Genomic DNA, 21,159 nt, shown 5'->3' with positions numbered 1-21,159 from the left:
ATTACGCATAGTTGTTTAATATTGTTACAAGCAATAACCAAACTATGAAATAGGCCGCCTATTATGTTTTGAAAACATTATTAAGAAATTCTTAAATAAATTCTCCACCCACACCCTTTATGTTCAACATTACAGGGGGAATTAGGGATTGTTGCCACGGATGACAAGCGTTTATCTAGTTGTGTATGCTACTAAGACACTGAAACTCTGTTCAAAAAGTTGGTTTTCCTGACTGATTCAGGCAAATCAGTAGGCCTATCATAATATTATCCTCATCGCTTTATAATAGGTAATGGATCGAGTTCCACTAAAATAAATGTAGGCTATAATGAATTTTAGAGACGCATTCCGTGATCAAAATGTTCTGTCATTAGCAACTGAACGTGCAGAAATTCGAGAAAAAATCCCTAAGCAGTCAATAAATTTTAAAAAGGCTTGGACTCTGTGAACAAGTTGACATTGATAGGCCTATAATACATATTGTCTCTTTAACGCCGAAAATAATGCGTAATGAAAATATTCGTAAACTGTTGCAGCAAGAAATAAGTAGATCCTAGATTTATATGAATACATTAACTAAATTATAAATTTGATTTTATTGGACATTGTTAATGTAGGCCTATTAAACAAGTCTTAAATAGAATTGTATACATTTTATAATAAATAATTAAAGATTTCTTCGAGGGCAAAATATGCGAAACGAAAATGTTATGTCTGCAATGTCTGCTTTCAGTTGTCGTTCTTTTGTTTACAGACATTCTTCAATCAAAACTCGACTTCTCTAGATCTAAATCTAACTGTAGTCTTAGAGTCTAGATCTAGTCTAGATCTAGTCTAGATCTCGATACAGATCTAGATCTATCTAGAGTAAGACCCTTTTGGCCCTCGTATTAACCTAGGGTGGTCTTTTTAAAAGTATAGATCAAGCTAACCTAATTATGCCTAATAATAATATTATAAAAATGCCAATGAAATGACATTATTCAATTCATACTCTAGTGTCTCTACTCTAGGGCCTACTGACTATAAGTCAGTATAGTATAACTATAACATAGATCTATAATAAATAATATAATCATAGATCTAGTCAGTATACATCTAGACCTAGAGTCTAATTACCATCTAGATATCATCTTGTCATGGTTTCTTATAGCTATAATGTTTTTTGTTTGGTGTAATGCACTAATTGTAAGACAAATTTCCTTACGGATAATAAAGATTATTATTATATAATATATAGATCTATATTCTATAATCTATATACTAGATATATCAGTGAATATCATTACGATTTATCACTCAGTGTAGAATAGTATATAAATATAGAGTCTAGAATGCTAGATCTAGTAGATTTGTATAATAATAATCATATGATTATTATGATATCCTACGGCTACATCAATAGATTTATAAGCTACACTTTTTCATGTATAGTGGAGCCCTAGTTTGAAGAAGCATTCCTATGGACTCATCCACATATAACCCAGGTTAAGGTGACACTAAATTTAGAAAGCCCTCAGGATAGAAGACTAAAAATTTAAGAAGCAATTATAGTAATTATATCTTATCTTATATAATACAGACGTTACTTCAAAAAAGAAGATGGTTACATCCTACGCGTCATAAAACACTGAACCATAATCTTTAAATACAAAAACAAAATCTAATAAAATGCTCAAAAAGACAGAAAGATTAAGGCAATTTTGGCACATTCCTCATTCCATATGCTAGGACAAATTTGTACAAATGCTCCTTCTTCCCTAATGCTATTAGAGCATGGAAAGGGTTGTCTGAGCCAGCCAGGAAAACCAATGACTTGGCAGAATTTAACTCATTGGTTAACATGCATGACGCATAGGACATAATCATCTTTTTTGAAGTTACATCAGTATTATATAAGATAAGAAGATAAGATTTGCTTTGGTAGACATGACCAAGCCAGCACAGATGGCATTGTCTGATGATCATAAAGGATTTGATTGTATTGTTTTAGTAAAAATTTTACAGGAATAATTGGATGAGTTATAGAAATGAGTAAGCGATTGGAACATGTTTTTCCATCCAGAAATATGCCAGTTATTAAGAGCAACAAAAAAACTTTAAAAAAAAACTACTTATATTGTTCAGGGTAAAACAGTTACACAGACTAAAAAAAATCATAATTATGAAAGTGTTATCATCATGAAAAGTTAACATAGAATTCTGATTTTGATGAAGTTATTATTAAAAAATCAAACGAAGCATTACAGTTTATGAAAAGAACTTTTCACAAATCAGACAAGAACAAAAAAAAAACAACACATTTAATGGAAACAGACAGGAGAACAAATTACAATAGCTGTATTTCCATTTTCAGTTTAGTGATAAGTTTCTATGTTATAAGAACTCAAAAGCCATTCAAGCATGTATAAATCTTGTCCATTAAAAAAGTGTATTAAGAAATGACTCACATAAAAATCTTTTGTTTTTTTTTCTAATCTTTTGAGTATTCTAGATGTTATTTCAGAATATACATACTGTAAAAACTTGTTGCTGAGTTTCAAAGGTTAGGTTATTTATCTTAGCTAAAATAAAAAATAAAAATTAGATTAAATGGAACAAATTTACTTAAATATTTTTTTTTTACATACTATAAAATCTACCTATTTTATATGCATACAGTACTTTTGACAATTAAAGTTTAAAATGGGAGTGATCAGAGTGAGAAAAGAATGAAAAAAAGGTTATAATACTATTAATAAAAATTGTTCTGACTAAGAAAGAGTTTTGTGAAATGTAACCCTAACACAAACTTTTTATTTTACAGAATGTATACCATTGTCCAGAAACTTGGTCAAGGAGCATTTGGTCAAGTATATCATTTAAATGTTATTGATGGAAATGAAGTAAGTAACATATTTAAAAAAAAAAGTAGGTACCCATTTTAGTCCTTGTGATCTATAAGGCAGATGATGTGTTGGTCATCTGTTTCTATGGCCGATGGTTAACAAAGTGTCATGTGGCTAGTAGAACGACCAACCGTCTTTACTTTCCAAATTAAACCTATGACTTATAACATCTGTAATCTATAAGATAATTTTAGATAATGTCAGGTGCCTGATAGAATTATGTTGACTCAGGAGCCTACTAAAAATCCCTAAATACAAAATAACAGTCTTCACATAGATTTGAAACTGAGACCCTTTGGTTCAGAGGCATTACCTTTCAGCCAATATGTCCCCTAATATAGTTTTAACACATTTATATTAATAAAGACATTTATAAAGTACAGCTCTATTTACAACTAAAAAAAAAAAAATAAAATAGTTACATTCATAAATAGTATTAGTTGGATATTTTCTTCGAGCCCCAAGAATCAGGAGAGCAGTAATTCATGGGTATTAGGAGATGTATCAATCTTTTTAAATACGTAATTAAATAAAAATATTTAATGTTGCTAAAATATTTTGCACTAAAATGTCTGCGTCAAACATCCTGCTTTTGTATTTCATATAGCTAGTAGTAGTAGTTCAAGTAGTGAATTACTTTATTACACCTGATCCAGATCCATGCATTGTCTGCCATGAGTTATTGTTAAAGTTTTCATTGTCAGCAATTTTTTTTTGTAGAAAATTTATGTTATTAAAAATCTCTACAAAGTAAAGGATTTTGAAAGTAAACAAAAGTACTAATTAGCGTGTATGTCAATGTCAGTTTACAGATTTAAGTGTATCACCATGACTCACATTTCTTTCCATTTGTCTTGTCCACAGTTTGCATTAAAAGTTGTCTCGACTCACAAACTTGTGGAGCTAGAGGACAGGAAACTAGATTCTGAGGCAAAGTTAATGACCAAACTTTGTCATCCACACCTTGTGCAATGTTGTGCCTACTTCATGGATAGTCAATCTCTCTACCTTGTGACTGAGTTTTGTAACCATGGTAACCTTAGAGAGTATCTCTCTAATCTCCAAACCAAAGCTCAACATGTACCTGAAGAGACAGTTCTTAAATGGCTTGGCCAAATGGCTGATGCTTTGAGAGTAAGCAATAAATAATAATAATAATCTTTATTGTCCGTATGGAAATTTGTCTTACAATTTGTGCATTACACCAAACAAAAAACATTATAACTATAAGAAACCAAAGTGTACATTCACACCAGACTCACTCATAAGTTACATGTGACAAAGTTTATACCAGATTGTTCTTATTTAATGATTTGATTGCTAGGGGAACAAAAGAGTGTTTTGTGTCTGTTTGTCTTTGCTATCGGTATCTTTTTTGTGATGGTAAAATCACAAAATCTTGACACAAAGGGTGATTCTTTATTTCGAGGATCTTGTTAGCTTTTTTATAGGTTTTTGTCTTCACTTCTTCACTATTTTTTTCATCAATCAAAGTATTGTGGGTAAAAAATATTCTCATATCAGACTAACTTTGCATGATAAACTAATGAAAAATTAAATGACTTTTTATGACATACGAAGGAGTAATATTTAATTTATTCCTACTGAAAATACAGTAATTTAAAAAAATTGACATTTATGGTATTTTCTCAAATCTTTGTTGCAACAAATCAGTTAATTAATTTTTGCTTCTTTGCCTTTTTGATGTTTGTATGAATAGGCAACCCATCTGGGTTTAGCGAAAAAAGTTTTAAAGTTTATTTTATTCTTTCCAACAATGTAGAATATGGTACTAAGTGTTTAGTCCTTTAAGTGCTACTAAAAGTAATGAAAAAGAATTGAAGGCACTAGAGCAAGAAGTTGGTTAAGTCACATTTGGATGAAAATTGAATTTAGTCACCAGGATGCTCTGTGCACCTTCTGTCAAGACTTCCCATGTGTTGAAGTATGAGTTTCAGAACAGCACTTACAAAGCTCAACAACAACAGCAAAATAACTGTTATTCAATGGATACCAGCCCATGTACAACTAGAAGGAAATGAGAAGGCTGACACACTCGCCAAGAGTGGGAGAACTAACTCTCAAATAAACTCTGCACTCTATCCAGAAGAAATGAAGAAATTAATTGTAAACAAAATAAATGAGAAATGGACGAGCTCTCATCCAAACCACAAGAAAGATGACGCTTACTATAAGCTATCCCGACAAGACCAACGTCTAATCTTTCGACTCAGGACCGGACACAACAGAATGCGACAACACAGGCTCAAAATTGGAGCCTGTGAAATCTGCCCATGTGGAGTATCACCAGAGAATGCCGACCACGTCCTCCAAAACTGCTCTCTTTACCAAGAGGCCCGTATAAGACATTGGCCCAAAATCACCCCAATAGAAAGAAAACTATATGGAGAGCTCCCTGATTTGGAAACCACTGCGCAGTTCATCTCATGTATTGGTCTAGTCATATGAACACTCCAACATAACAATGAGAATGATGAAGAAGAAGAAGAAGAAGATACTGAACTTCCTATATGGAGAGCTCCCTGATTTGGAAACCACTGCGCAGTTCATCTCATGCATTGGTCTAGTCATATATGAACACTCCAACATAATAATGAGAACGATGAAGAAGAAGAAGTATGAGTTTGAAGTCTATGTGTACATAGTGCCATTGCCACTTTATACATGAAACTGCATTGAATTGTAGCACCTATGGTGTAAACAAAAGGAACACTATTTACCTGTCAAACTACTGCCTTAGTTTTAGCTTAACATAATATCATAACATAGCATGTTACACTATTTTAGCTCAGAATAGACTCATCTATAGAAGAATCATGAGCATACTTGTTTTATTTATCTCATTCAATGAAAGAAGCAGGTCAAGTCTAAATGAACTTTAACTCCTTCTTAGATTGACAGAAAAGTAAATTATGAAGAATCCCCTCAGATCCTTGAGATAGCAGAGTGAAAAATTGCCAATCAAGACTGTAAAGAATTTTAGTTCACAGCCCACAAGAATCAAATATCAAGAGGAACATACAAAAATAGATTTTTGTGCCATTTTTCTCAAGTTGACCAAGTTGTGACTTGACCACCTTCTTGATATAGGGCCTTCAATTATAATGTAACACAGTATTTAAAAAACACATACAGACAATTTAAGATAAAGTGTAGTCTAATACAGATACTGACTGATTCTTAAAGTTTTTTTTTTTTAAATAATTTACAAGGAAGTGCTGTATGATCTCATCATGTATTTTGCATTTTACAAATTGTATCCACAGTATCTGCATGACAGTCGAATCATCCATAGAGATATTAAACCAGACAACATCTTCCTTCATAGCTCACAGCATATAAAAATAGGAGATTTAGGCATTGCAAGGTCAGAACTCTTACTTTATACCTGTAGAGCCATATGTTAGTTAGAACCATTAATATTATTGGATGTTAGAATGTCTTTTAATGTATCAACTTCAACAAAAAAAAATGTGGCAGTTATCAAACTAGAGTGAAGATTACAAGAGCTATAGCATATTAATGTCAACAGAACATGTTTTAAGACCTAGCTGCATTGCAAGTTTATCTGTCTTTTAGCAACCAATATAAGAAAACTGAACAATGTAGTGTTATCATCTCAATGTATGGCTTCCTGGTCATGTGGTATGTGGGCTGGAGTGTTGTTTGATCATCTCAATGTATGGCTTCCTGGTCATGTGGTATGTGTGCTAGAATGTTGTTTAATCATCTCAGTGATCCCAGGTTCATACCCTCCTCACTGCTGTCCCCCTTTCTCCTGTGGGAGGTTTGGGCTTGGATGTAGACAATTCTGGAGGAACATCCGAAACATTTTAGAACAAACATTTTGACAAATATGATGAGCCATAGCATGTTTTATTCCTAAGTAGAGCAGTTGAGGTCAAAGTATGACTTCACAGTGCTCTTTTAACAAGGATAAAAATAAAAAATGTCTCATACTTGTTTCTGGCTTGCTGAATTTGTAACAGGCCTTACAATCCAATTGTTCTTTACTTGTTTGGAAACATACAAACTTTATGTACAAAATGTCGTAAAATGAAGGTTACAATCCAATTGTTCTTTACTTGTTTGGAAACGTACAAACTTTATGTACAAAATGTCGTAAATGAAGCTTCGGAGCTTCTCAAGTCCTCACTTAAATGAAGAATGTTAATAACATTAATCTGCCTGGTTCCATTTGTTGACAGAACAAGATATCCAATCTTGAAATTTACTTGAAATCCACACTCTCTTTTAAAACACATTTAAGTCAGTTGATGGTGTGCTTAGAATTATTTATATGATAATGACTGATCTCTTCCTACTGACTTATCTCAAAAACTTCCAATGGCAATAATATTCTCATTTCTTGACTACTGCAATGCTTTGCTTACTGGAATACCTGATGACAGTTAAAATGACTTTACTGGTTCTTTTTAATTGAATAGAAGGTGGCAACACTTTAAATGCTTGAACAATGAGAAAACTTCGATAGCCTTTAGAGAATTGATCATGACTGCCATAGAAAAGGCACTGCCAATCATCTGCCAATTTATAGGAGCTATTGTTTTTATGTAGTGGATGCCTTCACATTGTGGCTTGAGGAGCATTCTGGCAGCAGACTTCATCACAAGACACTTCATGCTCGCTGCTACAAATCTCGTAGAATGTTTCTAAAGGCAGTGGCAGAAATCTGACCACTCATTCATGAGAAGTGGTTAAAATCTTGGAAGGAATCCAAGAGGGCCCATTGTGTCTAGCAGCATACGCATCATCCAGATCATGACGATCTATGGTAGTGTTGAGGAGGTCAGACCGGTCAATCATTGTGCAGTGTAGGACAGAGCTTTGTCCTGTTGGGGCATATTTTGCCTGGTTTAATTGAACTACGACTCCTGATGCAGTCGCTGTGGAGAGAGTTAAGGGAAGATGTGTCACTCAATCTTTATGGTGGCTTCGAGGCATTATAAAGCTGGACTGGCCATGACCTTGCTAGAGCACTATTGGAGGATTAATCCTTCCTGTCCTGTTCCCAATGGGAGTTCATCTCTTAGATCACTGCATACATTTTGCTATCATCCTTGTTCTCACTATTATTGAAGTAATACATGTTAAAAATTGTATATAATAATAAAATGTATGTATAATACAATATTTAATAATATTAAATTATTATGTCTTTTGAGTTAAAAAAACAACAACATTGAGCTTACAATGTAATTTAATAGCATTTTATAAAATAAATTTTCATTTTTACTTTAACCTATAATATAATAATTTGATAACATTTTTATTGGTTTACTTATTAACCAAATAAACACACTTTGGTGCATCTCTTTTGAATTATATTTCTCCATCTTTATATGTTTGTATCATAGTCTTACATTTTATTCTAATTGTTTGTCCAGGGAACTTGATTCTACAAATCAGAAACTAGACACTCTTATAGGAACATACTTGTACATGAGTCCAGAATTACTCAGTGGTGAGTCCTACACAACAAAGGTAATATTACACCCACTTTTAAATGACCTTACAGATTTGTAATTATTTTTTATTTATATTTGTACTTTTCCATTGTCACACAAAGTGCTTCATGCCACATTCTATTGAAAGCTTTCTTGAAATCATGACATGAACGATATTCTGTTGGTGTTGAAGGTATTTCTCGCTGACTATCCTGAGGTTTAGGACTTGTTCTATTGTGATGCTGCCTTGTCTAAAACCATTAATGGTTTTAGCTGGTTTATAATTTTTAGCTGGACTTGGCTGGTATGGTGTAGTAGTTTTGATAGAGTTGCAAATGGCCTTTCTTTGGAAGGGGGATGATGACTGGTTGGGTGCAGGGCTTATGCCTGACTCCAGATTTTGTTGCAAATTTTAAAAATGTGTTTTTATGGTTTCTCCTCCATCCTGTAAAAGTCCATCAGGAATGTTAATTATCTCTGATTTTCCCTTTATCAGGGATTTCATTTGCTGAATTGGATGTTCGTTGATGTTGGTTACTTCTGCGACTTTTAGTAACTCAGGATCTCCTGAGATTTCAAAGTTATTTATAATCTTATATATAAGTTATAATATTGTTTAACTGCCATCACAATTTTATATTTGTGATATGTAAACCCTAATTATACAGGTTTGTATTCCAACAGACAGATATCTGGAGTCTAGGCTGTTGTATCCATGAAGTCATGACACTGTCACCAACATTCAAGGCTGAGAGTATTGCAGAGGTTGTGAACAAAGTCACTAGAGGAAAGGTATATGGGTATTTTTATTCACAAGATCTAAGGTTAAAGGTTTGATCATTTGTAGAGGGCAGCAGCACATAGAATGACACACTAGATCATGTTGACAGTGTTTCTCATGAAATTCAGGTAGAACTAGATTCACTTCCGCATCACATAGAAAGTTCATAGTAAACTTTGTCAAATTTTGAGTTGTCAAAATATGTAAATAAACATGCTGGAAGCATCTAGAGACTTCCAAGAAGATATTCTTAAACAGATTATTCTAGAATGAAGTTGATATAAAAAAGGTAAATGAGAGCAAACTGTACAGTCAGAAATTCAGTTATTGTGGTTTTCTACTTAAATGTTGGATGTTTATTACTTAATATCATTCTGCTTTGAGAAATTATTATTATGGGTATTGTTTTCAAAATATTTAAAGTCTTCAGTATTTAGCCTGAGTTTCTGTATTTCGTTTCAAATTCATTTTGCAATCAAATGAGAATATAAATCTTTATATCATCTCCCATTCATTTCCAATAGGCAGAATATAGTTCGTCCATCGTGGTTGGATGATGACCACTTTGTCATCCAGGGGGCTGAGGGCTTTGCATTGGGGTTTTATGCCTCCTCATGTGGCTGGTGAGACCTGTGTGAGCCCAGAATGTTCGGCCACACACTGGGCAGGTTATTCCAGCTGGAGCTAGTGTCGTTTGCCTTGCTTTTCTTCTCTGGCGTTTTTCTTCTTTTTTCCTCAGCAACCTGTGCGCCAGTTTTCACAGCGTGATGACATGATGCTCTGTCATGTGCCTCTGTCTCCCAGGTGCCTGGGTCTTAGCTGAACGCCTTCAGAGAAGCTTTGAGGGTGTCCCTGAAGTGCTTTCTTTGACCACCTTGCAAGCGCTTTCCTTCGCTTAGTTGGCCATACAAGAGTCGTTTAGGGATGCAGTGGTCTTCCATTCTGCAGACGTGACATGCCCATCGCAGCTGGGACTGCATCAGGACTGCATCAGGCAGAATATTGGGTATTCCGATGTGTGCCAGACTATTGGTCCATTAGTGTATGAGATGTTTATCTCTTGAATATAAATAGTTGCCTGGCTCTTGTATTAATATGGTCTATTCCTATTTTCCCCTGTTATTTTCCATGGAGATATAAAATGCAATCAAAATAATTTTGTTCTTTCAGATTGGGCCTATGCCAAATATTTATCAACAAGTATTACGTCAGCTTGTACAGACCATTCTCACAGTGAAACCAAAATCTCGACCAGATGCCACTGACATTTTATTTTATGTTTGTGTATGTAACACAAAATTCTTTTATTTTATTATTATTATTATTTCTTAAATCTTATTTTATCTTATATAATACAGACGTTACTTCAAAAAAGAAGATGATTACGTCCTACGCGTCATGCATATTAACCAATGACTTCAATTCTGCCAAGTCACTGGTTTTCCTGGCTAGCTCAGGCAACCCATTCCATGCTCTAATAGCACTAGGGAAGAAGGAGTATTTGTACAAATTTGTCCTAGCATATGGGACGAGGAATGTGCCTTTGTCTTTGTGTCTTTCAGAGTATTTTATTAAATTAATTTATTTGTCCAGCATTTTGATTTACATATTTACTAATCGGCTAACTCAATAATGAATAAAGGATGTAAAATGTTATGTTATAAAATTTTTTTATTATGTCTATCCTTGCAGCAAATCCAAGGCAAGCCTTACTGTTCAGGTCCACATAAGCCACTAGAAAAAGTTCATTTCGACACAAAATCTTTAAGTAAAGCATTAAAAGATTTTGAAGAACAATTGTCTGGTGTTATGAGACCGTTGCCTAAACCAAGGAAAAAAAAATCAAGATTCAGTTCATCAAAGTTAGATAAAGAAAAAATTAAGCAAATAAATGAACCAGATAATGAGAAAGTTGATGGTAACTTTTTTTTTTAATTCAATTTTTCAGTTTGGCTTTTTTTTTTTTACTTTGCTGCATTAATAACCTTTTTTTTCCATGTTTTTTTTTAGCCATTTTGTTTTTGTTTTTTCTTTTGGTCACTTTAAATTAAAAAAAAACTAGAGGACTATTGAAATTCAAATCTCCCTATTGCATGTACCTTTGTCAGTGGATAATCCTCCGAAAGCGAATTCTTTTGTTTTTAAATTAAATATGCTGGTTTATTTTTCATGCACATGCAGCAGTATTTTTAAAGACAATATTTATTAAAGTCCTATATGTTATACATATGATCTTATATATAACACATGCATTTGTTCCTTATCATCCAAGTTTTTTGTCTCTCTCTCTAAAATATATAAAGCTTTTGATATTGTCAAATGAATTTAAGAAAAAAAAAAGGAAACTTTTCTATGTGTTTCTGGATGCATCACTTACGTATAGTCATCCTAGGGAGTTCACTTTTGTATTTTAATGAAGTATGTATATCTATATTGTGGGCACGCAGACTTTAACATAAGATTTAATTGGCATTTCTAGTTGATCTGGGAATTCCTTAATAAACGTCAAAGTGTTTGTGTTATTATTTTGTTTATCTTTACCTATCCCTTAGTCTGTTGGATCGTCGGGGCACCAAGCAAGACTCGTCGACCGTTTTTCTCTATTCCTCCCTGTCTTTTACAATAGTTAGAACCTCTTTCAATGGCATGCCCATCCATTCTTTAATGTTGTCCTCCCATCGCTTTCTCTGTCTGCCTCTTCCTTTTTCCTGGTACTGTTCCCTGTATGAAGGTCTTTACAAGCCCGGAAGATCTTGTAATATGGCCATAGATTTTGAGCTTGCATTTCTTTACTATATATCTAGCAGGTCATGATCGTGTCCAATCGCTGCAGTAACTCTGTCTCTAATGTCTTGGTTTGTGATAGCGGTCTTTGAATGTGATACCTAGGATTGTTCTGTAGCATCTCAATTCCATTGCTAGGATCCTCCTCTCTAGCTCTGCAGTCAGCCTTCAAGACTCACAAGCATATAAAAATATGGCCATGACCAGGGAGCGCATCAGTCTGATTTTGGTGCTGAGGGCTAAGCCTTTGTCTTTCCATATTATTTTAAGTTTTGAAAGGGCTGCTGTGGACTGTGCAATTCAGGCAGTAGTTCCGGTTTCATTCCCTCATCTGAGACTATAGCTCCGAGGTATTTGAAGCTGCTAACATTACTCAGCTATTCACTTCCAATACTGATGCCCCTTTTAAAGCCCTGTTGGCTATTGGTCATAATTTGTGGGTTTTTTTTGGCATTTATTTGCATGTCATATGCTGCGGAAGTCTTGTCAATGCACATCACCAAGTCATCTAGTTCTTCTTCTGTCCCTGCTAGGCCATCAATGTCATCTGCAAAGCGCAAGTTAGTTATTCTTCTTTCTCCAATGCTAACAGTACCTTCATAGCCCTCGAGAGCATCTTTCATTATCCTTTCAAGAAAGATATTGAAGAGTGTTGGTGAAAGTAGGCAGCCTTGTCTTACTCCATCTGTGGTTTTGAACCAGTCCCCAATATTATGGTTGAAGTACACCGCACTGGTGGCATCATTGAAGAGATTCTTGATAACTGTGTTTGTATTACTGACCCACAAATGTCACCCACAAGCACTAACTCCCTTTATTTTTTTTTATTTTTTTTTTGTATATTGGCTCTATAGACCAAATTATACTGAAAAAGAATTCCAAGTAGACAGTGGGATTCACTGCATAGTTGGTATGCTTGATATAGTTGTAGGTTTCAAAAAATATAACTTGTGGAACATGAAGCCATCTTATAAATTAATAATCATTTTATTTATAAAGCACTGTTAACAAAGAAAATGTAGGCTCAAGGCACTGTGATAACATTACAAACATAAACATGAGAGCTAAAACGACAAACTTGCTTTGATAACATTACAAACACAAACACGAGGGCTAAAATGACAAACTAATCTAAAAAAGTTTTAAACAGGAAGGTCTTTATGTTCTTCTTGAATGTAGTGTAGCATGTTGTCTGTCTGAGGTCAATGAGGAATGAGTTACAAACCTTTGGTCTGTGCTCGGAAAAAGCCCACAGACCGTAGCTTTTGAGGGAGAAGCGTGGCACTACTAGAAGCGTTGAGTCCATTGAGCGCAGATATTTCATTCAAAAGAGAATATAGTAAAGTAAAGTTCCCCTTTCAGACCTTGTGGTCTATAGGGCAGATGATGTAAAGGTCATCTGTTTCTGTGGCCTACGGTTAACAAGGGTGTCATGTGGCCAGCACAACGACCAACCGCCTTTACTTTTCCCTAACTAATGTCAGGTACCCATTAGAGCTGGGTGGACTCAGAGGCGCCCGAAGATCCCGAAATTAAAAATTCCCAGTCTTCACCAGGATTCGAACCCCGGTCCCCGGTTCGGAAGCCAAGCGCTTTACCGCTCAGCCACCGCGCCTTCAAAAGAGAATATAAGTGCACCCTAACTGTCTCCATTAATGAAATTAATAAATGCTTTGTTAACTTTTAGCCATATCAATTAATATTACTTTTTATGTCTAACAGTATTACAGTCTGCAAATAGAGTTATGGAGACTCCTGTTCATGAATCACATCAGATCAAGACATTAGAAGACGACTCTGATTTTTATCAAGTAAATACTGTTTTCTTCTTCTTTTACATCATAAACTAAAGTTGGGAAGTCAGCTGTTCAAGTAAGGGTCATGACCAAAATGTCTTATGACCAGCAAAGTAATTTACTGCTTGGGCTAAGACAAATGTCTTTAAAATAGTTTAAACTCTGATTTTAAAAAATTACAAATTTTAGATTTAAAATCAAACTTCAGATAATCTTGTTGGAAGCTAAACACTTTGCTACTTAGCCTAGACATAACCTAAGCTAAGGGGCGTAGCTAGGAATTTTTAATAATAATAATAACAATAATCTTTATTATCCGTAAGGAAATTTGTCTTACAATTTGTGCATTACACCAAACAAAAAACATTATAACTATAAGAAACCAAAGTGTACATTCACACCAGACTCACTCATAATTTACATGTGACAAAGTTTATACCAGATTGTTCTTATTTGATGATTTGATTGCCAGGGGAACAATTTACATGTGACAAAGTTTATACCAGATTGTTCTTATTTAATGATTTGATTGCCAGGGGAACAAAAGAGTGTTTGTGTCTGTTTGTGTTGCTATCGGTGTCTTGTATCTCTTTTGGTTGGGTGGCCCTGGGGGCTTGACGTCTTTGGGGGCCCCTGCATTTTGCGTAAAATTTAATGTTTAATGTAAAAAAAATAATTTTGGGGCCCCCCTCAAGTGGGGCCCGGGGGGATTTTCAAATTCAAATGACATCAGTGAATTATAACCTTATCATACAAGGCAAAAGATATGGAGAACTGGAGAGAGATGGTCATTGCCATTGTTATAATTATTATTATATTGCTTAAAAAAATTAACTTTAATTTAAACCTCAAGTGAAATAACCTTTACCTATTAATTCAAGAAAAATTACCCTTGACCTTACAATTTTGCTTAAAAATACTTTACCATACTCATTCAAACGATCATACCCTACATGAGTAAAATTACCTGACATTACATCTTAAGAGAAAATAGTGATTAAAGTAACATTGTTGTCTCTAATTTTAATCTTTCTTTTTTATTCTGTTTTTTTTTTGTCATTTAAAGATGTTGCAGTCCACAAAGAGTGATTCTGACAGTATAGTAACGTTATACACAAGGTCTCAGAAAGTCACTTTCACAAAGTACAAAGACACAAGTAGATCTTGACAGTCTTTTCCTTGTAAGTAGTTTGTCAAGACATTCATTTTGAACATCCCATCTTCTTTTACTGAGTCGAGGAAGATTAACCTCAAAAGATTAATGGTCACAATGTGGCTTTAAAGGTGCTAAAAAAATCAAATCAATCATATCAATGGTAGTATTGGAGTGTACACGCTGGCAATGATTTATGAGTAACAATTTAGTGTCAACAAAGGTGTCTATTGAGAAAGTTAATACCCTCTATGTAAATATTTTTAGAGTAGGAGATCTTTACTGCTGGACAGTTATTGTTTAAAAGTGAACTTAGACCACATATTATTCTAACTAGCACCATTTTGTTGCTCATTTTTAGGCTTTTTTTGCAGTTCCACCCCCACCCCTCCCAAAAAAAATTGTCTTCTCTGCACTAACTTCAATTTTGTTGGCTTAGGCCAGCTAATGAGACATCAGAGTCTGGGTAGTTTAGGGCAAAGACAAACAGACACAAACACTCTTTTGTTCCCCTGGCAATCAAATCATTAAATAAGAACAATCTGGTATAAACTTTGTCACATGTAAATTATGAGTGAGTCTGGTGTGAATGTACACTTTGGTTTCTTATAGTTATAATGTTTTTTTGTTTGGTGTAATGCACAAATTGTAAGACAAATTCCATATGGACAATAAAGATTATTATTATTATTATTATTAATTATGACAGCTTATAAATGTGTTGCATTTAACCTCCAGTCCCTTAGTCATTGGGGCACTGCACATGATCGGTTGACCATCTCTCTCCAGTCCTCTTAATCTCTTGCCAGAATTTTGAATCTTTTAAAAGGCCTGTTGATTCCTTGATCCTGTCTCCCCATTGCTTCTTTTGTCTGCTTCTCCTTTTTTTCCCTGGAAGTGTTCCCTGCAGAAAAGTCTCTATGATATTGCTGTTCAGTCTCAGCTTGCTTTTTTTTTGACAATGGTATTTAATTTGTTTGAATTGTTATGATGACAATTTCAGAAATGTCCTTTTCCTCTTTGGAACATGATGATTTATTCTCTATGGGATAATGTGAAGTTTATTCAAATTATTTTTCTTTCTATTATGAGCGTGTCCTTCTTTTTCTAAGGTCCCTAATTTTGATATGTCTCGTTCCATATGCTAGGACAAATTTGTACAAGTGGCTGCCTGGTCGTGCGGTTTGCACGCTGGACTGTCGTTCAGATTTATCGATGGTCCAGGGTTCAAACCCTGCCTGCTCCTATCCCCCGTCGACCTGCGAGAGGTTTGGACTAGGAAGTAATTATCTTCAACTCTGAAGGAACATCCGAAACATGTAAAACATTTTTACAAAACATTTTCCCTAGTGCTATTAGAGCATGGAATGGGTTGCCTGAGCTAGCCAGGAAAACCAGTGACTTGGCAGAATTTAAGTCATTGGTTAATCTGCATGATTTAAGTGCATGACGCGTAGGACGTAATCATCTTCTTTTTTTGAAGTAACGTATGTATTATATAAGATAAGATAAGAAGATATTGTTATTGTTTAGAATTGTCTCTAGGATTCTGCAGTTAAGGATTGTCTGTAAGATTAAATTATTGATGTCTCTTTTTTTTTTCTTTTTCTTTTTTTCCTTGTCTGTCTGCCCTTTTAGAGAGTAGTCCAAGTATTAATCATATATTTATCCCCTGAAAAAGCCCGCAAACCATAACTTTTGAGGTAGAAACGTAGCTACACTAGAAACGTTGAGTCCATGGATTGTAGGGCTCTCTGAGGGACATATTGTAGATGTACCGATGCCAAAGTGTGGTCACCTTGTAGTTGATTCTTGCTTCCACAGGAAGCCTGTTCAGTGTATGTTAGAGAGCTGTAGCAGAATCAACTCTTGTAGCATTGTTCTGATTGATGCAGCTTGGTGATTTTGTCATCAGATATACATAATTGCATTTCCATTGCAAGAACAGCATTGCAGTAGTCAAGGCAGGATTGTATGAATGCCAGTTAGCTTTTTTGTTGACTCCGTTGTCAAGTATGAATATGCTTCAAGTGTCATTCCAAAGCAAATCAGATTATTGATTATTGTTTCTGCTTATAAAAAAAATAATTCTTAGTACTTATAAATAACTTTTTATTTACCAGCTATGACCATTTTTTTTTCTCCCATTAGTACTATCTTGATTTCTCTCCCTTTTCTAGTAAAATCTTCTTTTTCCCCAACTCTCTAAATGTTTTAGAAAGGTTCACTAATTTAGTCCATTTAGTTCATTCCCTAAAAATAAATGATTAGTCTGATAAAGTTTTTAAAAATTTCTACAGCTCAGATGGGCACATATGATACTCTCTTGAGTGTACATTCCTAAAGTGAAATAAAGTGATCATGAGTCATGTCTCTCAGCTCTGTTGGCATTATTCAAAGGAATTCTATTTTATTTTTTATTATAGCTTTTATATAGCCCTACTTTCATCTCAGAGCGCTTTGGTCCAATCTCATTTGTGGACCAGTGGGGGGGGGGGGGGGAGGGGGTATCTAGGAGTTGGTTTTCCGTGCTGCCTTTAGGCGCTCAGTAAACGCAGCTCTGCCCGAGTCGGGTGTCGAACCTCGAGCCCCCTTCTAGCCAAGTTCAAGCGCACTTAGCCTCTCGACCACGCTTCCCACCAACTTGGTTGTAGAAGTTTTTTTACAATAAATATCATGCTAGTCCTGAACGCTTTGTGGTTTCTGTAACTGATTTGTATTATTGCTACAATTTGTATTGGTGTACCTCTATCCTAGATGAATCATCTTACAAGGCAAGTGCTTCTTGCTTCAAATCTCTGATTTTTTACTCAATTGCCAGTCTAAACAGTTTCATCTGGAATGGTTAGTGCTTTAATCACACTGGCAGGCCAGGCCATTTAGGAGTATGTTACAGACAGTGGGAGCTTATTTTTACTGACAGTTATAACATATTTGAAATAAGCTACTTATTAGTTTCCATATTCATCACTCTTGTTCAAAAGTTTTATGTGATAAATCTACTTTCCATTCACAGTGTTCAATCTATTAAAGTTTACAATGTGTTAAAGGGAAAAGAATATTTGTTTTACAAATATTTTGTTTTTATTTTCATTTCATTTACATTTTTAAAAGAATTTATGTTAAGCTTCAGATTTATCTTTAAATTTTTATTGAAAAAATTTATAGTTTTGAACCAAGAGGAACTAATTCAAATCTGACAGTAGCAACATTTTGACTTATTTCTATCAAAAAAATTTTGATTGCTTGTTTTTTTTTAAGATGAAGTTTTTAGTCACTTTAAGAAGCTTGTGAAACTCACAACTAGTCCTAGAGAATTGATGGAGACAATGAATCACTTCCTTAGAAAGCATGTCAACAGTTTTTTCAGCAAGTTCACAAACCAGATATTTGTCCTGAAGTGATTTTTTATTTTATATTTGAAATGAACTTATTTAATAAACACTAGTACATCTAGAACAAAACATAATACTTGTTTACAACTAGGAATCATGGATCATATCATTAATCCACTAATTCACTATGTAGAATATATGAGTTTGTTTATTATTTTTTAATTTAATGCAGATGATTAAAATATGGACAAATCTTGAGTATATGCACACAAAAGTTTTTTTTCTTCTTATCTTATATAATCTTATATTATACAGATGTTACTTCAAAAAAGAAGATGATTATGTCCGTCCTACGCATCATGCATCTAGTCATGCATGTTAATTAATGACTTAAATTCTGTGAAGTCACTGGTTTTCCTGGCCAGCCCAGGCAACCCATTCCATGCTCTAATAGGGCTAGGGAAGAAGGAGTATTTGTACAAATTTGTCCTAGCATTTTTGACACCTGTCTGTCAAAGGTTTAGAAAGTTGTTGTGGGGCTAGCTATTACCTTCCCCAACAAAGGTCATATACTTAGAGATCATCATCATCAAACTCCATTTGAGTGAGGGCTTGAGAGTCTCAAATCCTCTCTTGCAAAAGCCCTGGACAGAAACTCTGCTGTCTTGCGTAGTGCATAAATGTCGCTATACAGGTCGAGAATTTTAGCTTTCCCAGACCTGTTGAGACGGAGATCAGCAAGTCTGGGGCAGTCAAACAGGATATGAGGCACGGTTTCCTCTTCTTCCCCGCAGCGGGGGTACCGTGGATCGAAATTTGGCCATAGCCGTGAGAAATATATACTAGAGATAGCTTGGCCCAGATGTTGTTCATTGATATTGTTATTATATTGTAGTTCAAATTACATTCCACATATTTTTTTTTTCTTTTTTAAATTTTTATATTTTCTTTTACAACATTTAGTTTAATAAATTATAAACAGCTGTAATAAATTATAAACAGCTGTAATAAATTATAAACAGCTGTAATGTAATAAATTATAAACAGCTGTAATAAATTATAAACAGCTGTAATAAATTATAAACAGCTGTAATGTAATAAATTATAAACAGCTGTAATAAATTATAAACAGCTGTAATAAATTATAAACAGCTGTAATGTAATAAATTATAAACAGCTGTAATAAATTATAAACAGCTGTAATAAATTATAAACAGCTGTAATAAATTATAAACAGCTGTAATAAATTATAAACAGCTGTAATGTAATAAATTATAAACAGCTGTAATGTAATAAATTATAAACAGCTGTAATAAATTATAAACAGCTGTAATAAATTATAAACAGCTGTAATAAATAATAAACAGCTGTAATGTAATAAATTATAAACAGCTGTAATGTAATAAATTATAGACAGTTGTAATAAATTATAAACAGCTAGGTTGTTTGATATTAGTTTCTACTCTAAGAAATCATTTTAAAGTTTTGCAGTAATTTTATAAATGAATTATGATTGAGTTGATTTGCTAAAATGTTGGCATTGTTTTTATTTTCCTGAGATCTGATGTACATAATTGTATTCTAATAATGTCTAAGAAGAATCAATAATTTATTTATTTGTATGACATTCATAAGTTGTTGTTTTTTTGTTGTCTTGACCCAATTTAAGGCTAGCAGAAAATGAATTTAATAAGGGAGATAATTCAGAGACTGTTGAAATTGTGTTCAATAATTTATCAAATATAATTCATTACTGAATTGTTTTGTACATTCATCCAATTCAAATGATTATCTTGCAATATAATAATCTTAATTTTTAAAAAACTTGAATAAATGAAGTCAATGCATTTTGTCAAAGTGTTGACTTGATTAATTAGTCTGTACTAGCTATCAGTTTGAGTTAATCCTGTGTTCCCACAACCCGTCTGTTGCTAGGGTGGATGTGCAGGCAAGTTGTTTGGATGGTTGGCAAGTTATTCTAACCTCTATTATTATTATTATAGCTTTTATATAGCGCTACTTTCATGCTTAGGCCTATAGCATGCTCAGAGCGCTTTTGGTCCAATCTCATTTGTGGACCAGTGGAGGGGGGGGGGAGGGGGTATTTAGGAGTTGGTTTTCCGTGCGCTCAGTAAACGAACCTCGAGCGCCCTTCTAGGTAGCCAAGCCAAGTTCAAGCGCACTTGGCCTCTCGACCACGCTTCCCACTCTAGTCCAGTCTTACACAAGGCGATCCATGAGACACTTAGCTCTCACCGCAGACTCGTACAAATAGTAATAAAGTTGTATTAATTCTTGACTCAGATCGCAAAATGGGGTATCACCAGCAAGCGAGCCATTCTTTTATGTCTATATATTTATATATAAGTTTTCTTTCGAAAACGACTCTATAAACATAATTTATTCCCACACAGCAAACTACTACCATCTCTCTCTCACCTCAAATCTCCTCAATTTTCCACTTTGACTGATATTTCTTGTCTACTTCCTAAGTCCCTCTCTAACTCAAACAAAGTCACCTACACACCATAGATACCCCCCCCCCACTATTCACGTGAAGTTGTTCAGGATCTCACCTCGTGGTGCTCCCCATGCCCCGTGGTGCTCCCCATGCCCCAGTGGTCAGCTTGTCACTTACTGGGGGGGGGGGGGGTACAGAAACACAAGCAAAACTTAGCCCTAACTTAGAGCAGCATGGTTTGTGACACTGTGTGCCCGTCAAGTCAGGAAGAGAACTCGTTCTTTTTCTATATTTCAAAAGAGATCTTTAGGCTAAGTACTAAATGTATCCATGTGTTAACATAGTTGCTCGTGGTAATAGAGAATAATCGATTTGCCTGTGTGTGTGTGTGTGGGGGGGGATATCACCCTCTTGGTGCACTCTGTTCAAATCTTGTTGTCATATGGGGGGGGGAGCGAGGGGGGTATCCGGG

The 21,159-nt window shown here is 34.5% G+C and overlaps 1 protein-coding gene across 2 annotated transcripts; it reads left to right on the top strand.

Annotated features, from left to right (window-relative positions):
- The first annotated feature begins 743 nt into the window (after positions 1 to 743).
- Positions 744 to 20,073, top strand: LOC106074354 (serine/threonine-protein kinase Nek4-like). 2 transcript variants are annotated; one of them, XM_056025746.1, is made up of 11 exons: positions 744 to 867; positions 2,807 to 2,885; positions 3,753 to 4,022; positions 6,176 to 6,276; positions 8,318 to 8,414; positions 9,062 to 9,169; positions 10,329 to 10,442; positions 10,851 to 11,076; positions 13,665 to 13,753; positions 14,805 to 14,919; positions 17,649 to 20,073. In XM_056025746.1, the coding sequence occupies exons 2-10, from the start codon at positions 2,808 to 2,810 to the stop codon at positions 14,904 to 14,906; spliced, it is 1,185 nt and encodes a 394-aa protein (XP_055881721.1). In that variant the 5' UTR covers positions 744 to 867; position 2,807; the 3' UTR covers positions 14,907 to 14,919; positions 17,649 to 20,073. The 2 variants fall into 2 exon arrangements, with proteins under 2 accessions (XP_055881721.1, XP_055881722.1); XM_056025747.1 differs by lacking the exon at positions 744 to 867 and adding an exon at positions 2,474 to 2,545.
- The last annotated feature ends 1,086 nt before the right edge of the window (positions 20,074 to 21,159 follow it).

This window comes from Biomphalaria glabrata, chromosome 4 (genome assembly GCF_947242115.1).
Source record: "Biomphalaria glabrata chromosome 4, xgBioGlab47.1, whole genome shotgun sequence".
Classification (NCBI taxonomy): domain Eukaryota; kingdom Metazoa; phylum Mollusca; class Gastropoda; family Planorbidae; genus Biomphalaria; species Biomphalaria glabrata.
Note: the sequence above shows the minus strand (reverse complement) of the source record. Positions and strands in the feature narration are given on the sequence as shown.

Excerpts from the sequence above, each read along its gene's own strand:
- LOC106074354 (XM_056025746.1), top strand. The coding sequence starts at position 2,808 with ATGTATACCATTGTCCAGAAACTTGGTCAAGGAGCATTTGGTCAAGTA. Across the intron at positions 9,170-10,328 it reads ACAAAGTCACTAGAGGAAAG|ATTGGGCCTATGCCAAATAT; the intron begins GTATATGGGTAT and ends TTGTTCTTTCAG. Across the intron at positions 13,754-14,804 it reads ACGACTCTGATTTTTATCAA|ATGTTGCAGTCCACAAAGAG; the intron begins GTAAATACTGTT and ends TGTCATTTAAAG.